Raw genomic sequence first — 22,356 nt, forward strand, 5'->3', positions numbered from 1 at the left:
TATGCGTTTAAGCAGTAAACAAGAAGAAATGTACCACTTGAGGGACTTTTAGAGACCTCAAAGTATAATCAAAGATCCCCATTTATAGTTTTCAATGAAGAATTTCATGAATTATAAATAGGAGAAAATATGGATGGAAAAAAAAGATGAGAAGCTTTGGGAAAAAGCAGAAGATTTTACATCTGTAATCAATTATTTGGGAGTTAAGCACCAACAGTGAACAGTTTGCTCACTAGCAGGTTTAAGTATGGGATAAAATAGGTTTTCTAGAAACTTTGATTCCCAGAAAACTGCCTCAGTGGTATGGAATTTAACTCTCCTCTTAAGGAGTAGGTTATACTGGGCATATTTGGGAGCCTCTGATATTTGCTCATCTGCTGTTTATTTTTAGCATTTTGACACCTAAGTTTTGACAGAAGACATCCAAAACAGAGTGTCCTCCATCAATTCTTTTCTAGTGAGCCAGGCTTGACCCCCTAATGAAGGCCTTTCTCTAGTCTTTTGCACTGATAAGTTTTCTCTCCACTGTGGTGTCCCTGATGTTGAGCAAAGCTGGCAATCCCACTGAAAGTATGCCCACTCTGATCACATTGACAAAGCCTAACTCCAGCGTGGATTTTCTGATGATGACAGAGGCCCAATCACGGAGGGAAAGCTTTTCTATAGACTCCATTTTTAAGAAGCTTCTCTCTCATGTGGACTCTCAGGTGCTGAATGAGGTTTGCATCCTGAGTGAAGCTTTTCCCACATTCATCACATTTATGTCATTTTTCTCCTGTAGGAGTTATCTGATATTCTAATGTGATCTCAAGTGCACTGCTTTTTCACACTCAGGATCCTGGTGAATGCTCCCACTTAGTGTACCACATCCCTCCCCATATAACTCTATTTTTTCTAATGTCCTTCTTTGGAGCTGTTGTCCTTTTATCAGCCCTGACCTTTCCATCTGAAACAATAATGCAGCGAAAAGAACGGGCCTTTTATAAGGGAAAAAAATCTTCCAAATGAAATGCAAGAGTATGAAGTTTGTGTATATCTGAAAAGTATATGAGGGAGGCATAATAAGAGGAGGGCATTAGAAAGGTGAAATCTATGTTGCCAGGGGCCAAAAGAGGAAACAATAGCCAGAAAGTCAGAGAACATGTATGCAGGATGAGGAAGAAAAAGTTCAGAGAGTGGGCATCAGTCAGTAAAAAGAATGAAGATGGGCTAGGGACATATCCAGAACGGTACAGTATGGTTATGGATGTGTCCAGACTTAACTGTGCAGGGGAATTAGGCAACAGTCAGCATGGTATCTAAGGTGGATGTGGGATTATATGGCCTTTTCACTTTCTGTGTTATGTACCTTTGAACTGTGAATGTTTTTATCCTGCAGAGGTGATACAGAGCACCACCTCCCAATTACTAGGAATAATGTCATGCCCACATACAAGTGTGTATGAAAAATTTGTTACTCACATCATGAAATTTTGTGGGGATAGCAGGGCAGCACCCAAGCTGGTCCAGAATAGCTTGAGTAGCTTAAGAGGGAGTGAGAGCTAGTGGTCCTGGTTTTCACTGTGGTTAGGTGATGGGTCCAGGGAATAGTTCTAATGTGCAGCTAGACCAGGGCTTGCATGGCTTAAACTTCCTTCAGGTGCCAAGTGAGGAAGCACAGGGCTTTCTCATGAGCTTGCCCAGATGTGCGGCAGAAGGGAAGGAGAAGATGGAGGTTGAGAGTTGTCAAGGATGGAGCATCAAAAATGGAGTCAAGATTTTTTGAAATTACAGCTGTTTAAAGAGGATCCATTCAGGAGATGTTTTTACCATGTGATTCTATTCTGTATGTCCTTATAAAATAAAGAGTAATTACAAATTTAAGCAGTCTACCAATTTTTTTTAAACAAATATGTGTAACCAGAAAAAAAAGTGTTAAAAGAATAAAAACTCATACCTGTCTATTTGCCTACCTGAAGCTGTCTCACATCTGCAGAGTGGCTCAACTCCAAATGAGATCAGCTGAGTCTTTCTAGAAGACGTGAGCTCCCAGAGGCAGCCTGTCCCCTCACTAGTCTCTGAAAGGCTTATGGACCTAGAGGTGAAATTTCAGGGATTTCTGAACTGTTTGGAGACAACAGTTCAAAACTGTTTCTTGTCCTTCCTGCCCAAGAGGATCAGCTGTGACCTAAGAGTTACTAAGAACATTTAGACTCAAAAGGCCATCACTATGGTAATGGTAAATTTTAATACACTGAGAACCCATAGTGTCCATCATATTTAAAAAGGATCTGAGAACTAAACAAGTTTAAGAATCACTGCTCTAGGAGTGGTGGAATGACAAGATGGAAAGAAAGAATCAGGTCTGGTGGAGCCTATTAAAAAAAAACTCTGACCCACTCACTTTCATTTTGTGTGACACACACACACACACACACACACACACACACACAGAGTCCTACATCAGTCTTCTAATTTGCTATCCTGGCTCATCGAGTTCTCTCTCCAGATCGCCCAGCACAGTCACTACCTCCTCTCCACGTTCTGGATGATGTTCTCACACTCAGACCAGTTGCTGGTTATCCTGCCCTTGAATGGTTGACAAGGTGATACCCAATGTAGCAGAGGACAGTGCTTCAGGGGTACTTTTAAGGTGTAGAAATAATTGTTTAACACAAAGGAATTAATATCAGACGAGCTAGATGAAGGCTGTAACCAGGAGATTCTCTGAAGCTCATATATCAAGAAGTTAACTCAGAACTCACCCCACAATTCTGGAAGTTCTAGATATCTTCTACATGCTATTCACCCTTAGAAACCTTTCTTTAACTCAGTCATAGATAAAATGCAGGTATCTAGGGCAATGTTTCCAGGCTTGCCCCTACTCCCTTGGGGCAAGGTGGGGAAATGCAGACAGAAGGAATATACTAGGTTTCTCTTGGAGGTCACATTAAAGGCTGGTTTTTATCACAGGTCATGATGTAGCTCTTCACAGTGGTAATACTTATCTAACTGCTTGGTGTCATTTACCTCTTTCCAACTTCCTCAAATTCCATTATTTACTTTCCTGAATCTGTTTCCTTGGGTATGACTGAAATTCCAGTCTTATTCATGGGACTATAAACTCCCCAAGCCAGGAAAGTCACCCTTGTTACCTATACAATGGCTGATGAATAGTGTAGGTGAGGGGCACTGTTCATGAGAAACAATATGAGTGGGTAAAAATGTAACTGGATAATTGAAGCTGTGGATAACAAAGCTTCTAGTGCTAACCTTGCTACTAATTAGATGGGGAACTTGAGCAGTCCCTATATTTCTCTGTGCTTCAGCAGAGAAGTGAGTCTTTCAGTTTTTAGGGGTATTTAAAAGTGATCATGAGGGGGCTGGCGTGGTGGCATAGCAGTTAAGTGTTTGCACTCTGCTTCGGGGGCCCGGGGTTCACAGGTTCGGATCCCAGGAGCACACCGACGAGGTACCGCTTGTCAAGCCATGCTGTGGCAGCGTCCCATATAAAGCAGAGGAAGATGGGCACAGATGTTAGCCCAGGGCCAATCTTCCTCCAGCAAAAAGAGGAGAATTGGCATCGGATGTTAGCTCAGAGCTAATCTTCCTCACAAAAAAAGAAAAAAAAGTGATCGGGGGAGGAGTTTACAACTAAAATATTTTTAAAGAGTCTACAAATTAGCCATAATATCATGTCTTTAATTTTGGCTGGCAGCTAGGTGATTGCTCCTTAACAGGTAAAAGCAGTGCAGGAGTTTAAATATGTCTTTAGTGAGTACTGGCCTACTATACCAATATATGTATATATCTTGACGGAATTGGAATTATTAAAAAATAGTTATGCGTGTAAAGCTTTATCACCATAATACTGAAAGGGAATATATGAGTCTAAGGAAAATTCATAAGTAATGCTCCAAATCATGAGATATATGAATATGCATAATCAGAGTCATGGACCCAAGAACAAACAAGACCAAAAGGGGCATTGACAAGGGTTTTGGGGTATATTTTCTCAGATTTTTTGGGTCTAGGATTTGATTTTACTCTATTAACAAGGTAATTAACTTAACCTGTTACTGTTTCATGGAATCTGGCATAAAATATGAGTTTCCTGGGTCAGAAACAAAGGACTTTATCTGATTCCAAGGAGGCCCTATGCCTTCACACTGCCTTCAGATTTTCATTGCCTTTCTCCAATGCATCAATGTTCCCCCTAAATAGCCATACTATTTCAAAGTCATTGTTATTCTTTCCCAATTCTCAAAAACCTTATTAGGAGAGACAGTTCTCCTTGGGCCTTTTATGCTCTGACATATCTTGTTGCATGTGTCAAGGATACAAGGCCCTGATCACTTTTTTTTGCCAGCCCATTTCTCATAGATAGCAAGCCTCATGTTTATGAGTCATAGATAGCAAGCAGAATGAGCATCACCATATTTGCACCCATTGCCCTTGCCCCCAAGTCCCAAGGAGGTGACATGATGGGCCCAGATGGATGCTATACACAGAGTGTGTCTGCATTGCATCCAGGGAAGCCTGAATTTAACAAATCTGCAGCTTTCATAACAAGCAGTTAAGTAAGCCTGCTCACTGTTCATGGGATATGTTATCTCATCTTTCAAGATTACCAGCTGCATAAACAATCCTGAGGAATGGGCTGGTAAAAAAATGATCAGGGTCTTGTATCCTGATTTTATTTTATTCTTTTATTTTAATCATTGTGCTCATAACTGTCTATTGAAATTTGTCTATTTATTCTGCTCATAGTTTATTTTTTTGTCAATCCCCATTGGAATATAAACTACATGAGTGTAGAGATCTTTGTCTGTTTTTGTCACTGTTGTATCCTGGACACCTAAAACAGTGTGTGGCTCAGAACAGTGATTCAATTAACATTCTTGTTCATGTACAAGAGCTCCTATAAGTTAAATAATTTAAAGCTGTTGAGTGCATATGTATATTATTTTCAACTTTAGTATATATTTTGAAATTGCTTTTTAAGATGAGTGTACCTGTTTACACATTCATCAGCTGTGCCTGAAAGTGCACAATTTTTCACATTCTTACCAGCAAATGCTATTGAAACACTGTAACATTTTGCTGGGTATGGGTATGAAATGACTTAAAATTTGCCTTTTCCTAATTATTAATGAGGTTAAGGATATTTGCTTATATTTATTGGCCATTCCAGATTCCTCATCTATGGATTCCCTGTGCATATTCCTTGTCAATTTTTCTGTTTGATTATTGGCTTTTTCTTGTTTATTTGTAGAAGTTCATTGTATATTCTGGGTATTGATCCTTGTTGATTATATGAGTTGTAAACGTCTTCTGTCAGTCTTTTGTTTGTAATTTCAACATGTTTCTAGTATCTTTTGATGTAGTTTTAAACTTTAATGATGTCAAATTTACTAATTTTTTCCTACACATTTTGTGCAGGTTGTGTATTTTAAAAGAAATCTGCTTTACTCAAGAGTATAAAGAAATGCTCTTGATTTTCTGCTAAAAATGTGAAAGTTTTGCTTTTGACTTTTAAGTCTTTAAACTACTGGAATTAATTTTGTTCATGTATAAACCAAATTTTATTTTTTTTCCATTTGGGTATCAAAATATTACAGCACCATTTATCAAGTGTATACCTACCTACCTACATACACCTTTACATGTACATACCTACATTTATATTTATTTTTATCAGTAACTGTAGATACGGGGACATCAAGTTCACACTGACACCTTCAATTCCAATCCAACACTACAGGATTCATTTTGGCCTTTCTCTTTTCCATGTTTGTAACTCCTTTTCTGATATGAAAAACCTGGCTCGCAATATCTTAAGTATATTTACTTATTTTATTAATCTTTCCTGACTGTAATCAATCTCCCCACATCTTCTTGCTCTTCTCAGTTGGGCTCAGACCTCAAATATTATGGTGGGTGAAACTTGAATGGGGTCTGTGGAATAGATGGTAGTAATGTTTCAGTGTCAATTTTCCTGCCACAGCTCTCTCCCCTCACTGGTGTGACCACTCTTTTCACTCCACTTGGGCTCCAAACTCACTCTGGGCTGGGCTGCCGCCTCCTTCCACTTCCTTTGGCCCCACATAAAGGCTTTTGGACTAAATTACTCAAGAAGGAAGGTATGATTTTGTTTAATTTAAAAGAAAATTACTATGGAAAATTTTAAACATATATAAGTGTAAAGAGACTATTACAGCGAACCCCCATATGCTTTTCACCCAGCTTCAACAAGTATCATCTTTGTGCCATTTTCTTTGTCTCTTTCTCTTTTTCTTTCTGAGTATTTTAAAGCAAATCCAGACATTACATTAGTTCACCTACAAGTACAAGTACTTCAGGACGAATTTCTAACAAATTAGGACTTTTTTCTTAACATAACCATAATATCATTATGGCAATTAAATTGATAGTAATTCCTTAATGTTATTGTGTTCTCCTTTTCCCAGTCATCTCAAATATGTCTTTTTACAGTTGTTTTGTTCTGATCAGAGTCCTAATAAAGTTTACCATTGCATTTGGTTAATATATCCATTCAGTCTCTTTTAATCTGTGACAGTTCCCCTTTCTCCTCTGCCTTTTCAAAAAATGCCATTTATTTGTTGAAGAACCTGGATCTTCTGTCCTATAGAAGGAATGTCCCACATTCAGGATTTGGTTGATTGCATCTTTTAAGTATCATTTAACTCATTAATTCTCAAACTCACCTGCAGGTTGGAATCATCCAGGAAATTTTTAAAGTTATTCATGCCTGAGTCCCACCCTCTGACATTCTGATTTAACTGATCTTGGTTGCAGCCAATGTATCGGGATGTTTTACAAGCTCCACAATGATTCTAATGTGCTGTGAAGTTTGAAAACTCCTACCTTAACTTGCTTCTGTATCTCATCCGTACCCAGGTATTAGAATCGAGAAACTTAACTGGATTCAGATTCATTTATTTTGCCAACAACACTTCCTGGCAGTGCCTGGTACTTCTTGTGGCACCTCATCAAGAGAAAAAAAAATATTTTCTAGTAGTTTTAATTTGTAGCAGCCTTTGGGACCTCTCCTTTCTTAAGTTCTACCCCTTCCTTGTTATCCTTTGAACTGCAGAGGGATAGATGGAGGACTAAAAACTCGGGAAGGTACCAGCATGGTATTTTTCCACTTAATAAACTTCTACCAAACTTGCATTTTCTAGCCCCTCTATTCCACAGGGTAAAAATGGGACTTACTGACATCTCAGTTCAGCAAAATAACTTTGCAGTCACTTTTGGCTTAAAACCTAGTCCTGTCTCTGGTTCAAAGGAATCTCAGGGCTTCTTTCCATTGGGGGTAGCCCTAGCTTATTACAGGCCAGGCATTGTTCTAAGCACAAAAAAACTCATCTAATGCTCACAACATCCCTATCTACTATTACTATCCCTATTTATAGATTGGGAAAGTCAGGCATAGAGAGGTTAAGTAACTTACCAAGGTCACCCTGCTAGTAAGTGGTAAAGCCAAGATTATGAACCCAGGTAACCTGGCTTGAGAGTCTGTGGATCTAACCATTATGCTAGACTGTGAATGAGGGCTGGGGAGAAACAAGAAGAAAGCAAGCAGGTGAGACTAGTCCCTGAAGCCAGGGACTGGAGAGTTTCTGGAAGTAGGGAACGGCATAAGCCTGGTTGCCTGAGAGGCCATGAAAAATGGAAATTGATAGCTGTTTCGGCACGGGGGGGCGGGAGCGTAGGGGGTGAGGGTGGGGGTGTGGTGGGGGTGTGGGGTGATCTCTAGCTACTTTTGCAAGAGCAATCTCAGTGGCTTTGTTGGCGGTTTCCTGCCTACAATGTGTTAAGCATGAGCGGGAGGTGAGGACCAGAGTCAGAGATAGGAGGGTTTTCTTTCAAATAGTTTGGCCTTTGAAGGGGAGGAAAGAGAATGCAGGCAGCTCCAGCGGGGCAAGGACCAGGGGCAGCCGCTACTCTCTTCAACCAAGTGCTCTGGATATGTTCTGCTTTTTCGATGTTTCTGAGAGAAACTGAAGGACCTCCTGCCCAGACCTCTAAAGGCTCTGAGGAAGCCCTGCTTTCTTCTGAATTTTAGTGTCGATTTTATGCCAGCTGTTTAGTCAAGCTTACATCAGAGCATTGGTGCAGTACCAGCATCCTACAGGATTTAAAGATTTAGTCTTATTTCTTAGTGTCGTCTTCTTTCTTAAGATGCAGAGCCTGTCGTCCTTTCTCCTTCCCCTAACCGCCTCCCGAGAGCGGAGGGAAGGACACGGTTGCTAATGGGTTAACTCGGGGACAACCACCGAGAGGCGCTTCCTAGAGAGAGCAGGAAGTGGCATTGATTCCCACCGAGGCTTCCTGTGCCCCAGCCTCAATTTTTCTCCTGCATTTGGTGGGTGTTCACTCTCACTAGGACATCTTTCGAGGATACTTATGGTGGGATTCGGGGTGGGGTGCAGAGAAGGACGTTGCAAAGGCACGGACTGCAGGGAGAAATCTGTGCAGCTGCGCCCCAGGGGTGTCCTGGGCCCCTGGGCACGGGGAAGGGGACCACTTGCAGTTTGACTGGCCAATACTGATTTCCCACCATTCAAGAATTTTCTCAAGAAATACGGCTCCCAGCTAGAGTGAGGCCTGCGTACTGCCTTGGCCCAGGATGGCCAGAGAATCGAAGGAAAGCGCAGCCCTGGACCCCCAATCTGCAGAGGACTTAACGGAGATCTTGACTGTGAAGGTGGAGACGGAGGAAGCCTCCGCCTTGGCTGAAGAGGTGGGCGCACCCGGCAGCCCCGCTCCGGGCCCTGAGCGCTTGCGCCAGCGCTTCCGGGGCTTCCGCTACCCCGAGGCCGAGGGGCCCCGCGAGGCGCTGAGCCGGCTCCGGGAGCTCTGCCGACTGTGGCTGCGGCCTGAGATGCACAGCAAGGAGCAGATCCTGGAGCTGCTGGTGCTGGAACAGTTCCTGACCATCCTGCCGGGGGACCTGCAGAGCTGGGTGCGGGAGCAGCATCCGGAGAGCGGGGAGGAGGTGGTGGTGCTGCTGGAGTATTTGGAGAGGCAGCTGGGAGAGCCGATGCCGCAGGTAGAGAGCACAGGTTTAGTATCTGAGAGCTGGGGTCTGTCTCTTCCTGAAATCTCAAGATCGGAGTGAGGGGCATTCCTTTAAGATCAGAAGTTCTCATCTGTTTTTGTACCGTGAACCTCTTTGGTAGTAAGGTGAAGTCCCTGGACCCCCTTGTCATAATAGTATTTTTAAATATATAAAGGATTATAAAAGAACTCAATTATATTGAAATATAGTTAGCTAAGCAGTAAACAAATTTATGATAACATTATATATGTGTTTTTTAAAATTAATGCACTAAATAGTAAGATCTAGGGACAGGCCTAATAACTCTGTACAATTTTAAAGTGGTGATGAATGACTTTGATAGGCATGAATGACTTTAACAATATTTACCTGGCTGTAATGTGATGTGAAAACATCTGCAGTTTCTATTGGTGACAGATTCTTGTGGACTGCTTGTAACACCTTGGTTTGTTGCTTCAGTTCATAATTGAAGGAAAGGAAATTGAAGGAAATTCATAAAGGAAGCTAAAATTTGTTTAAGGGTTCTACAAATAAAAATATTTTTCCTATTCACATTCATGGAACTCATGAGAGGGAGTCCATGGACCACAGGTTAGGAACTCCTCAGTTCATTTTTATCTGCATCTTCCTGCTTGTTGTATGAGACTGTTTTCCCTTTGCATTATCCTGTGTCCTTGTGTGTTCTTTTCAGGGGATACATGATCAGAGTAAAGGCTTCTAATTCCATGACCAGGAGACCAAGATTCTTGAGTTGGCACTAGTGCCCCCTAGCCCTGTGAGAGTGAAAAATCATTTCAAGTCTCTTAGCTTCAGGCTCTGCATTCCTTATAGAGGATGTGGGAAATTCTGAGCTGCAGGTGAGCTAATGATCATGAAAGTGACTTGAAAACTAATTAATTACAAATATCCAGAAGGAAACCTGCATTTAATGAGAACGTACCATGTGCCAAGCCCTGTGTTAGGTGATTTCACATACTGTGATCTTATTTACTGGTCCCCAAAACCCTGTAAGCTAGAAATTATTATCCTGATTTTTCAGTAAGAAAAGATATTAGTATTCTCTGAAAACTTAGCACCAATTCCCAGAGTTTTCATAAAAGCACAAATATATTTAATGAGGGAGCACAGAGTAAAGCTTAAGAGAAGGGGCTCTGGAGTCATTCTGCCTGAGCTCCCATACTAGCATTGCCACTTATTAGCTGGGGGACCTTGGGCAAGTTGCTTAAACTCTGTGCCTCAGTTTCACCGTTACAAAAATTCAGATAATAATAGTACCTAGCTCATAGAGTTGTTATCTGCATTAAGTGAGTTAATATTCATAAAGCTGTTAGAAATAGTGCCTGGAAGATAGAAAGTACTAGCACATCAACAGCATGATAGAAGTATTTGCTGAATAAATAAATGAATGACTTCTAGGTCCCAGGTGGTGACCAGGGGCAAGAACTGCTCCGTTGCAAGATGGCACTGTTGGCACCAACTCAGAGGTCACGAAGTACCCAGTTCCAGCCGATGAAGGCTCTGCTCAAGCACGAATCTCTGGGATCCCTGTCCTTACCAGGCAGGGGTGAGTATTATCTTCTGGGCAGTATGAATTCTGCAGCCTTCATCCAGTTTCATTTAAGGATCACCTGAAAGACAGATCTGTTGACAGGTGCTTTGTATGCCCATCACTTTACTTTGAGACTGAGACTAAAAGGGAAATTTCAAACAATGGTGGAAAGCTTTCCCAGCCAAACCTGGACATAGTAATTAAGACTTTATTAAAATTGATGTCTTGAAATACTTGATTTTTTAACAACACTGTGATCTCCATTCATTTAACATATATTTATGGAGGCCCCTATGTGATAGCCAGTGTTGTAGGCACCGGGGGTTGAGTTGTCGGTAAGATGGATTTCTTGCTCCACTGGAGCTTACATTCTAGTAGGGAAGATAACAAATAAATTAATAATATAATTTTAGGTATTGGTAAATGCTATGAAGAATATAAGGCAGAATATGTAAAGCCAGCCAGAATATTCTGGAGATAGTAGCACTGCTGCAAATCACAGAGTATAAATCTAAACTCTCGGTATGTGACTAGAACAGGGTGAAAATCGCTTGGTAGAAATATGTTCCTGGTTGTTCCCCACGTGCCGTGAACATTTGGGCAGATCCCCAAGACACACACCACTGGGACACGCCAGCCAACATGCAATCATTATTTCTCAACAGAGGTTCCAGCCTAGACTAACCTGTTTTCTGCCCCTTGCACAGTTCACCTCTTATAGGAAACCTGAAGTTCCCCTTTACTTTTCTCCAATCTGAGCAAGTTCTGTATAAGCAGACTCCCATTTCCTCCTTTCTGGGCCCAGCCTTATCTGACTCCTCTTAGCACATCAGTTTTTTAAAACTAAAGCAGAAAGCACCCTAAGAGCTACTAAAGAGATTTTAACAGTAACAACAAAAATCCCCTCTCAGCAAAATTTCAGACTGAAGGATCTTCAAATGGAAAGCTTTGTTTTGTTTTTATGTTGCTTTCATGTCCCCATTCATACCAAGGATCCTGCCCATCGATTTTGTGTATCTGCAAGAGCACACCACATCTCTTTAGGCCCTAGGATTTGAACTGGTAGAGGCCAGGAAGTTTGGAAAGGAGTATACTCTATAAACTTCTTGGCAGGAATTTATTAATACGGGTTTTGAACTTGGATTCTAGAGGGCAGGGAGGCTGAATGCCAGGGCAGATCTCACCCAGAGCTTCTTTCCTTCTTAGCTCTCCAGGTTCCTGGGCTTGCCCGGGGAGGGCGCTGCAGAGAAGATGCAGTGGTAGCTGCCAGGCTCTCCCCAGAGTCCCAGGTGAGCTGGAGCCCCTCTCCCTTGCCCAGCACCCAGCCATCTTCACTACTGTTGGGCTTCCCATTAGATCCCTTTCTCCCCACTCCTCCCCCTTCATCCTAGATTCCTGTGGAGTTTGAGTTTTCTCATTGATCCAAAGGCTTAGCATTGTTGGCCTTTATTTGGTGCCCACTTAAGAAGATTTTCCTGTTTTACTTGGAGCTTGGGGGGCTGTCTGTGCTTCCCTGATCTTCCTTATCCCATCTGTTTGGTTAGCTCCTTCGTCAATTGGGTTTTCTTCTCCAACAAGGGCAATTTAGCAAATACAAACTGAAGATTTTGTTGTGATGGTGACTTAGTTTTGTTTTTTAAAGTGTCATAAACTGTGCTGTAGTGAGGGATATAAAGACTTGGCCTCTGCCATCTAGGAACTTAAACTTGAAGGAACAGATCAGGCATGTCCTTTGAGTCTTAAGGTTTAATATTACAATCTGAACAATCTTTACTTAATCTGGATTTTAATTTCTTATCCAGTCTTTCACGTCTTGCTTAAAGATCTCAGTGTTTGAGGCTCTGTAGTATCTATGTTTTCCCTGGTTTTTCTCATCTCGGACCTAGATTTCGTTGTATTTTAAAAATCATTAATATAAATGAACCCATACCGCCACTTTGCCAAAGCACACCACAAATAATTTGAAAAGTTTGGCTATGGTTCCACTCTTTTCACTGCATTGGCCCTTGTTTTCCAATGCTTTTCACTTTCTGGACTGTTTAGATATTTATGTGAAAGTACTTCTTCTAATATGTGTAATATTTCTTTCCTTTGATGGTTATTTTTGGACAAAGATATTATTAGAGATAGGCTAAGTAGGAATAAGGGTGCCATGCTTGTTCTTTTTTAAAGAGCCCCTTTAAAGGGGATGTTCCTTCATTGCATGTACCCAGCTTTGGGAAGGATTTTGGGCAAGAGGAACTAGGTGGGGTTACTTATTGTTTCAGGGGCTGCTGAAAATGGAAGATGTGGCTCTGACTCTCTCCCCTGGATGGACCCAGCTGGGTTCACCTCAGGTGAACTTCTACAGAGGTGAAAGGCAGAACTGCGGCAGCCTCATCTCCCTGGGTAAGGCTGATGGGCACTGATTTCTCATAAGTTTTCCTGGCCTTCTTTGTGTATCAGAACCTCCTGGGCTGTTAGAAGCGGTTTGAATTATGTTTGGATTCAGAACCACCATTTCTGAACCCCAGCTACTAACCAGCGGTGTGACTAGTTCATTAACCTTTCTGACCTTGCTTTTTTATCTGTCCTGCCAATGTTCCAGTCAGTTTAAGTGGGATCCAGTAGGTACGGCCCCTAGTACAGGTCTGGCTCATGGTAGATGCTCAGTACATGTTGATTTCTTCCCCTTCCCTTCCTGTCGCTAGCCTTGACAGAGGAGGAGACCTATTGGGTCTCTTCAGGAAATGGGCCATGGGACCATAGATGTGAGAGCTAGCAGTGACCTGGAGATTGACTGCGGAGCCTGACCTTAGAGACGAGGGTGCAGAGGCACACAGGGTGCCTGACTTGTCTGAGTTCACATAGCTCATTGGTGGCACAGTGAGGGCTCCAACTCAGATCTCCCAACACTGAAGCCAGTTTGATTTGAGGGACCCTGCCTCTGCCTGGTGCACAGTTAGAGAGGACTGTGCTTTTCATTGGTCAGTGACTAATTTCTGAGTCCCCACTGTCCCTGTTTCTTACAGAATGCTTCAGAAGTCCTTTCACTTGCCTTTGTTTACTGTCACCTACTGCTCACTCCTTTTAGCATCTAATCCTAGGTGTATGGCCCTGCCTTACTATCCTGAGAACTCAGAGCCTCTGCGTGTATCCCCAGCACAGTCCTCACCATGTTCCTTCCATTCCCAATTTGTACCCTTCTTCCAATGGCCCCATTCTCATCCTCAGGTCTCCCTCCTCCCCAGCACCCCTGTTCTCCCTCTTTATTTCCATCCTTATTCTTGCACCTAAATCCGCATCCATAGCATATACAGACCTCTAGTTTTTGCCTCCCTGGGACTCGTCACAGAGCTTTCCCCTGTGGCAGGACATAATTGACAGTTGCTGCCATTTGTTATTTCAGGTGGTAAAATACAGACTAAGATCAGAGACTTGCCTCCAGATGAGGAACATCCACAACAGAAGCCTGGGGAAATACCGTGCCACCCGGGTGAAGCCACTGCCCAGACTCCTACATGTGCAGAAGCTGGTGAACAGGAGGGCAGGGTACAAGGAAAGCAGAAAAATGCCACAGGGAGGAGGCGGCACTATTGTCATGAATGTGGAAAGAGTTTTGCTCAGAGCTCAGGCCTGACTAAACACAGGAGAATCCACACTGGGGAGAAACCCTATGAATGTGAAGACTGTGGCAAGACCTTCATCGGGAGCTCTGCCCTCGTCATTCACCAGCGAGTCCACACTGGTGAGAAACCATATGAGTGTGAAGAATGTGGCAAGGTCTTTAGTCACAGTTCCAACCTTATCAAACACCAGAGAACTCACACTGGGGAGAAGCCCTATGAGTGTGATGAGTGTGGGAAGACCTTCAGCCAGAGCTGCAGCCTCCTCGAACATCACAAAATCCACACCGGGGAGAAGCCATACCAGTGCAGCAGGTGCGGCAAAGCCTTTAGGCGGAATTCACATCTCCTGAGACACCAGAGGATCCATGGGGATAAAAATGTTCAGGATCCCAACCGTGGAGAGACCTGGGAGAGTCAGAGTAGGATGGAAAGCCAGTGGGAAAATGTTGAGACTCCTGTGTCTTATAAATGTAACGAGTGTGAGAGAAGTTTCACTAGGAGTAGAAGCCTTATTGAACATCAAAAAATCCACACTGGTGAGAAACCCTTTCAGTGTGATGCATGTGGAAAAGGTTTCACCCGAACTTCATACCTTGTTCAACATCAGAGAAGCCACGTTGGGAAAAAAATTATGTCACAGTAACCCATGTCTTATCTGCCAAAGTTGGTGCTCATTCCTGTTGAATTGAAGCCACCCTGGAGCCCTTCCTGACTACAGAAATGGTGGGCTGGGCTTAATTTACCACTACACATCATCAGGTGTTTGTTACAAAAGATAGAGTCTGGCTGAGATGAATTATCTTCTGCATGCTAGAAGGTAATTAAAACAACCTTGTTTGATAGGAGGCTATGGGAGAGTTGTCTGGAAGACGTAGGACCTGAAATGGTTTGTTCTCCCCTATTGGACTTAAAAGGGCTTCCAGACTGGCTCCTCACCCTCAGCCAGCACTTTATGACGTCTCTTGGGTGGATGGCTCTGATTTGGGGACTGCTGCTCTGACTATTCATTTTGCCTATAATGAGTCCTTCACTAGTTAGTTGGATCAATGACGTCTTGTACCCCGCATTGTGCCTTGCATATAGGTGCTATAAACATTTATTAAATATACCAGTGAAATGACCTTCATAGCTCTGAACATCTAATGTTGTCTAGATTTCTGAGGACTTTCTAACTAAGGCCATTTGCATTTATGTCTAATTCTCTGAGGTTCTAGATTCTGGGTCAATCTAATGTATTTATTGCCAAGTACATAAGACAGTCAGAGTTGGGGTGGAGGAATCCATATTTCTTCACCAGCATAGTACTTATGGTAAGAATGCCTTAAACAGCTCCTTCATCATTAAGACATCGTGCGACTGTTCCATCCAGACAACTCCATCCTTTAGTCAACGTTAATCACGTTAGTTCACATTAATTTTGCTATACTTTAGGGGGAAATCTTTCACATTCAGGTAAATAAAAATCAACTTATGATGTCAGATCAAAATGCTTATGAATTTTGATGTAAAGTCTGTGATGCTCAACAGCTTGTTTCTCACCTTTTAGTTATCTTGGGCCTAACCAAATGCCAAGATACCACCTGTATCCCTCTCTCCCAACTTAGAGCCAACTGTGCATCGAGGCTTATGTCAACTAAGCTTAAACTTCCTCCAGATCAGAGGATTAACAGCAAATATTCATAACAAGTATCATTCATGTTTTCAAAACTGCCCTGTGGATTGGGGATAGGAAGATGGGGTCAGGGGCAACCAATAAGGATAGGAACCCGAGTGTGGGCAGTAGGAGAAAATGTATCTTTTCAGAAGCACATTGGGACTACTGAGTATCTGACCAAAAGGATTCCACAATATCCAAAGAATCAACATGTGGAGTCAAGACGCTATGTTGTGAGTGGGGCCAGCCCGGTGGTGTAGTGGTTAAGTTTTTGCGCTCTGCTTTGGCAGCCCAGGGTTCGCAGGCTCGGATCCCAAGTGTGTACCTACACACCGCTCATCAAGCCGTGCTGTGGTGGCGTCCGATATACAAAATAGAGGAAGATTGGCACAGATGTTAGCTCGCCAAAAAAAAAAAAAAAAACTATATTGTGAGTTAATCACAATAAGAATTTTGTGATATCTCCTGTTTTCACCCAAATCACCTTCTACTGAGTTCTTCAAAGGCTGATATATTCTTCCTAGATGCCTGAGTGTATCTTACCAGCTTCCAGCTTTACCAGGCTGTGCTGAGAATGGATTCTGCTTGGGATGAAATCCCTGACTATTATTTTGTTCAGTCACCAGCGTAGCGTTCTCTTCTGTTCTCACATACCTTTCTGCATTCCTGCTTGAAGTACTGCAGCTGGCTAGGGACTTTGCAAACCATAGGGCTCTCCTTTTATCACACCCCTACAGTCTTCCGTTGCCTTCATTGTCCCCTCATTGCAGTCTAATTTAAAACTTCTTCAGCTTTCCAAAATCCTGTAGACTTTCTCCACTTAATCTTTTCTAGCCTTTTAAAATTTCCTTTTAAGTTAACCTTATTTTTGTTACCTCCACAATGCTAGTGATTTCCTTTCCTCTCCTTATCTTCATTTGTCCTAAATATTTTCTAATAGCCTTGATCTTAAACACAGTTCATTTTTTTTTTTGGCATTTAACTGTTTCTTATGTCATGTGAAGAGATATATGTGAAAACCTTTCACGAACCAGAGAGCATTATACACGTATAACTTACCAAGATTGACAAAGGACCACTGTGCCTCCTTTTACTCTTTCCGCTCCTTCTGAGCCTGAAAGACTTCTCTGTAGAGGAGGGAAATAGTGTAGAAAAATACTTTTGAGTGCCTGATAACAAAAGGGATAAAGCATACGCACACACACACATACATACATACTTGGGCTTAGGTTTTCAGTGTAATCAAGTTGGTAAGACTTGCCCATAAATGGGGCAGTGCCATGGTAAATGCCTCGTGAGTGGTGAACTGAAGGCTGTGGAAGTTCTGAGGAGGGAAAAGTTACTTCCGGCTGTGTGCTGCTGTTATTACACGGGCAAGGTGACACGTTAGAGAGCTGAAAAGACAGAGTTTGTCAAGTTTAGTGAATAAGGCAAGTTTGAAGAGGTGAGTACATTGTAGGGGCCTTCAGTGCCAGTGCAAGGAGTTTAAATTTGATTCACTAAGTACCAGCGAGCCACTGACATTTTATGATCAAAATATTATCTGGGAAACTATCTGGCAGTATGGTGTAATTTCAAATTAAAACATTACTTTGCTTATAGTCTTTTAGACACCCCACTTTTGTATAAAACAAAGATATGTTTACAAATAAGTGAATTATAAAATGGATTTAACTCTAGCCTATTTAAAAGGATGGTCAAAAAATTATTTTCAGATGAACTTTGATCAAGCAAAATGAGCTGCTTAGTTAAGATATAATCAGTGTATAAAGTGGAAGAAAATGCTGCTTTTCATGTTTTTTGAAATTGTTTTTAGGAATTTTAGTATTGATTAGTCAGCCATTCTACTTCATTTCTCCAACTGAAGCAATGCAGAAATTCTCCATTTTCTTTTTTCTCCCTTTGTGTAAATAAGTAACTGGTTATAGCATATTTTTTCTACTTGGGTAGAATGAATGAATAGTTAAAATGAAAAAAGCTTTTGGTGAATAGCCCTCCTAGATATGTTCTTAATTTTGGTAAAAAAGTGTATAATGCTGCAGAAGATTCTGTTTCTCTGCTTTTTCCTTTAGTGGAAAAAAAAAAAGAAGTAGGCTTGACAACTTACCTCACAGGGTTGTGAGGATCTGCTGATACTAATAAGAAGTGCTGTGTAAATAGTCTGAAGATGTTGACATTGGTAGAGAAATGGAGATTAAACTTTTTGTTAGCCGAAACCTCTATATATTGGAATGACAATTGTTTAATAATAAAGACTATCTAAAAAAGTGTCCTGTAACTATATGACAGTGTTGATCTTCTTATCTCGTAACAATGTCCCAAATCATCTGTGCAGTTCCATCTCAATTATTCATAATGAGAACTTTAACTGCTAAGTAAACTCAATTTATCTACTTTTCTCTAAACACCCTTTTTAGCCTGTCTTTTGTTTTTCCTCATGATAGCCGAAATTGGGTCTGATGGCTTTAAATGAGGAAACTTTTCTCAGCCAACTTTGTATAGGTAGTATCTATTTTGTACATTTCAAATGGAGTTGCTGCTAAGAAACTGTTTTGGAATGACTACTTTCCTGTGAACTTTTTTGTTAACATATCACTTTTGTTGTGGAAACATCCTTTCATTTCTGCAACTACTCACATTTCTCATTTCGTTTCTAGCATTAGTAATCTCCCCTTATTTGTAACATCGGTAAGACCTTGAAATTTGAACAGAGCAGCATGGGTCTCTTCTCCCAATTAATGGCTGAATACTATGATATAGTCCTGCCTGTTCTATGTATTTTGTTTATCAGGAATTGGGTCATCATCTAAAAATCCTCTGCACACCTTTCCATATCCCTGTTTTTATTCCAATTTCTAAGTACTTCAAGATTTTCAAGAGTCTAGGGAAAAAAAATCCTAATGTAACTTATTTGTATAAAAGTAATAAAATGTGGTCATTCTTTCTGTCTGAGTGAATTCTTAAACAGATAACACATGGCATGATTTCTAAGCTGTCAGAAAATAACTATAGTTTCAGGTAGCAACTAAAGCATTAAAACTTTTAACCATTTTCTCCCCTCTGCTCTCCTACCAGTTCTGCCCATCAGCATTGGGAGCCTGGGAAGTGGAATTTGTAGCCTTCCAGACCCGCTTACAGCACAGGGTATAGAAGGGCTGGTGAGGGGCTGAGACATGAGATAAATGACCAGCTCACCAGTGGATTCTCAGCACCTAGCAGAGTTCCTATTAAATGAATGAATCTGAAAATTGACTGATTCAACTTGGTTTTTTGATTATTAAAATAAATCAAGATTCTTTGACACCTGCTGCTAGAACTCAAAGCATGTACATTCCCACTTCCAGAAATCCTAGTCTTCTTTCCCTATTTCTAAACAAGTTTTGTGTTCACAACCATTCCTTCAGCAAACCTGACTGTTTATGTCATGTCTGTGCTCAGACACCAAGGAATTAAAGATGAATACGACATTGTCTCTGCACTTGAGCCTGAGAGCTACTCTCGGTTCTTACATGCTAAGTTTTCATGTGTGGTTCTCCTTTCAAAGTAGATTTAGAAGCTGATCATTTCTCACTACCTCCAGTGCTGCCATCCTGGCTGAGCCACTGTGTCTCTCCCAAGGTTACTATAATAGCCTGCAAATGAGTCTGTGCTTCTGTTCTTTCTCCCTTTAGTCTCTTCTCAACATATCAGTCAGAGCAATTCTTTAAAAATCTAAGTCAGACCATACACATCATTCTTTCACTCAAAGCCCTTACAGAGGCCAGCAAGGCCCTTGACAATCTGATTCCCATTACCTCTCTGACCTCTCTCCCACCCTCTCCCTCTCGCTCACTCAGCTCCAACCACACTGGCCTCCTTGTTGTTTCTTGAACACACAAGCAAACACCCACTTAAGGCCTCTGCTCTAGCTATTCCTCTTCCTAGAATAGTCCACTTGGCTAACTTCCTCACCCACCTCTTTTAATCCCATTCAAATGCCATCCTTTCAATAAGGCCTACTTCAACCACCTTATTTAATACTAAACCTGTCCTCCACACGCTAACACCCCTCATCCTCCCCTTAGCCCACTGTTTTTTTAAATTATCATTTCATCACCTTCTAACATACTTTATCATTTACTTATTTATTAGGTTCATTGTCTGACTCCCTCAACTATAAAGAAAAGCTCCAGAAAGGCAGGGGTATTTGTGTGTCTTGTTCATTGATGTATCCCAAGCGCTTAAATAATTCCTGCCACATGGTAGGTGCTTAATAAATATTTGTTGAATAAACCAATGAATGCAGCAGTGTTTTTTTTTTTTTCACAGACTGTGACCAGGCTCAGCAGTAAATAACTGGAGAATGCATCACTAGCAGCCCTTTTAATATATCAAGCCTCACTTTCCTCTAACCTCTGGTTTTCCAGTGTAGTTGTGGTCGATTGTATTACTGTCACAACCACTCCTTCCCTCCACAATAAGAGGATTATGTTTCCAGGTCTTTGCCATGCGTCCTGCCTGCTTCCTGTAGGAATAGGTATATCCATGCCCCTTTAAGCTTGGTCTTGTGACCTACTTTGGTCAATGGAATGTGAGCAGAAGTGACAGTGTGCTAGTTCTGAGCAAACTTCACAAGACATTATGTTTCCACCTGCCTCCTTGAGCATCTGCCTCGTACCTAGGGAACGAACTGCCCCAGATCATGCTGATCCTCTATAGTGCATCCCTGAACAGATCTGAACCTAAGCGACAGGTTGGGAACAAGCCCAGTTGAGCCCAGGAAAGCTTAGTGGAGGCAAAGCAACCTGCAGACCCATGAATGAGAAATAAATGTTTATTGTTGTAAGCCTTTGAGATTTAGAGCTTGTTTGTCACTACATGGATTTGATTTTTTTTTCTTTGCCCATACAACAGCTATGTGAACTTGGGACAGGTGCCTTCTGTGGTGCTTTATAAATGTACCTGCAAAATATTTCACATTCCTCTTTCAGAAGTTGGAATCTAACACCTCTCCTCTTAATGTAGGCAGACTTTGTGATGGTTTCTGACAAAGAAAACATGGCAAAAGTGATGCTAGGGGATTTACAAGACCGAGTCATGAGAAGGATCACTTCTTCCTGGCTCTCTCCCACTCTTGAATTGCTCACTCTTAAGGAAGACAGCCACCATGTCTGAGGAGACTCAAGCAACCTGTTGAGAGGCCAGCGTGGGGAGGAACGCAGGCTTCCTGCCAACAGCCATGTGAGTGAACCGCCTTGAAAGCAGATCCTCCAGTTCCAGTCAAGCCGTTAAAGGACTGCTGCCTCCATCAACATCTTGGCTGCAACCTCATAAGAGATCTCGTGCCAGAATCACTCAGCTAAGACCCACAGAATATGTACTGGATAATAAATTACCTACTAAATTTTGTACACATCGATAGATAACTAATACATATTCTCTGAGTCTCAGTTTATCCGTTAAATGCCAATAAATATTCACCTTGCCAAGTTGTTGTAAGGATTAAGTGAGATAATAGATGTTTTACTGATTTATTGACTGATCTGAACTAAGTGGAGTACAAATGTGAAACAGTTTTATTTTCCAATCGAAGCCTTCAACGATGCTCTGTTCTTTTCCTTTTCTCTGCATGATATCTACACATGTAATGGCTGGATCAAAGGAAATATGCACTTAAAATTATTGACAGCTGTTGCCAAAATACCTTTCATATTGACTATAACACAAATAGTGAATATTTCTTGAGCGCTAAGCCTGTCAGGCACTGTCTAAGCTTTATCTGGATTACACTTTTTTTTGTTTATTGCGGTGACATTGGTTTATAATATTGTATAAATTTCGAGTGTACATCATTATACTTCTATTTCTGCATGGATTACATCATGTTCACCACCCAAATACTAATTACAACCCATCACCACACACATGTGCCTAACTATCCCTTTCACCCTCTTCCCTCCCCTCGTCGCCTCTGGTAACCACCAGTCCAATCTCTGTCTCTATGTGTTTGTTGTTCTTATTATCTACTACTTAATGAGTGAGATCATACGGTATTTGACCTTCCCCCTCCGACTTATTTCACTTTGCATAATATCCTCAATGTCCATCCATATTGTCACAAATGGCTGGACTTCATCGTTTCTTATGGCTGAGTAGTATTCCATTGTGTGTATATACCACAGCTTCTTCATCCATTATCCCTTGATGGGCACTCAGGCTGCTTCCAAGTCTTGGCTGTTGTGAATAATGCTGCAATGAACACAGGGGTGCATGTATCTTTAAGCATTAGTGTTTTCACGTTCTTTGGATAAATACCCAGTAGTGGAATAGCTGGATCGTATGGTAGTTCTATCCTTAATTTTTTGAGGAATCTCCATACTGTTTTCCATAGTGGCTGCACCAGTTTGCACTCCCACCAGCAGTGTATCAGAGTTCCCTTCTCTCCACATCCTCTCCAACACTTATTGTTTCCTGTTTTGTTAATTATAGCCATTCTGAC

At 41.6% G+C, this 22,356-nt stretch overlaps 1 protein-coding gene across 2 annotated transcripts; it reads left to right on the forward strand.

Annotated features, from left to right (window-relative positions):
- The first annotated feature begins 8,355 nt into the window (after nucleotides 1–8,355).
- Nucleotides 8,356–19,091, forward strand: LOC131413967 (zinc finger protein with KRAB and SCAN domains 4-like). Of its 2 annotated transcripts, XM_058554980.1 has the most exons (5): nucleotides 8,356–9,058; nucleotides 10,484–10,631; nucleotides 11,823–11,905; nucleotides 12,884–13,004; nucleotides 14,005–19,091. In XM_058554980.1, the coding sequence occupies exons 1-5, from the start codon at nucleotides 8,636–8,638 to the stop codon at nucleotides 14,865–14,867; spliced, it is 1,638 nt and encodes a 545-aa protein (XP_058410963.1). In that variant the 5' UTR covers nucleotides 8,356–8,635; the 3' UTR covers nucleotides 14,868–19,091. The 2 variants fall into 2 exon arrangements, with proteins under 2 accessions (XP_058410963.1, XP_058410964.1); XM_058554981.1 differs by lacking the exons at nucleotides 11,823–11,905; nucleotides 12,884–13,004.
- Nucleotides 19,092–22,356: the final 3,265 nt, after the last annotated feature.

This window comes from Diceros bicornis, chromosome 14, assembly GCF_020826845.1.
Source record: "Diceros bicornis minor isolate mBicDic1 chromosome 14, mDicBic1.mat.cur, whole genome shotgun sequence".
NCBI classification, from domain to species: Eukaryota; Metazoa; Chordata; class Mammalia; order Perissodactyla; family Rhinocerotidae; genus Diceros; species Diceros bicornis.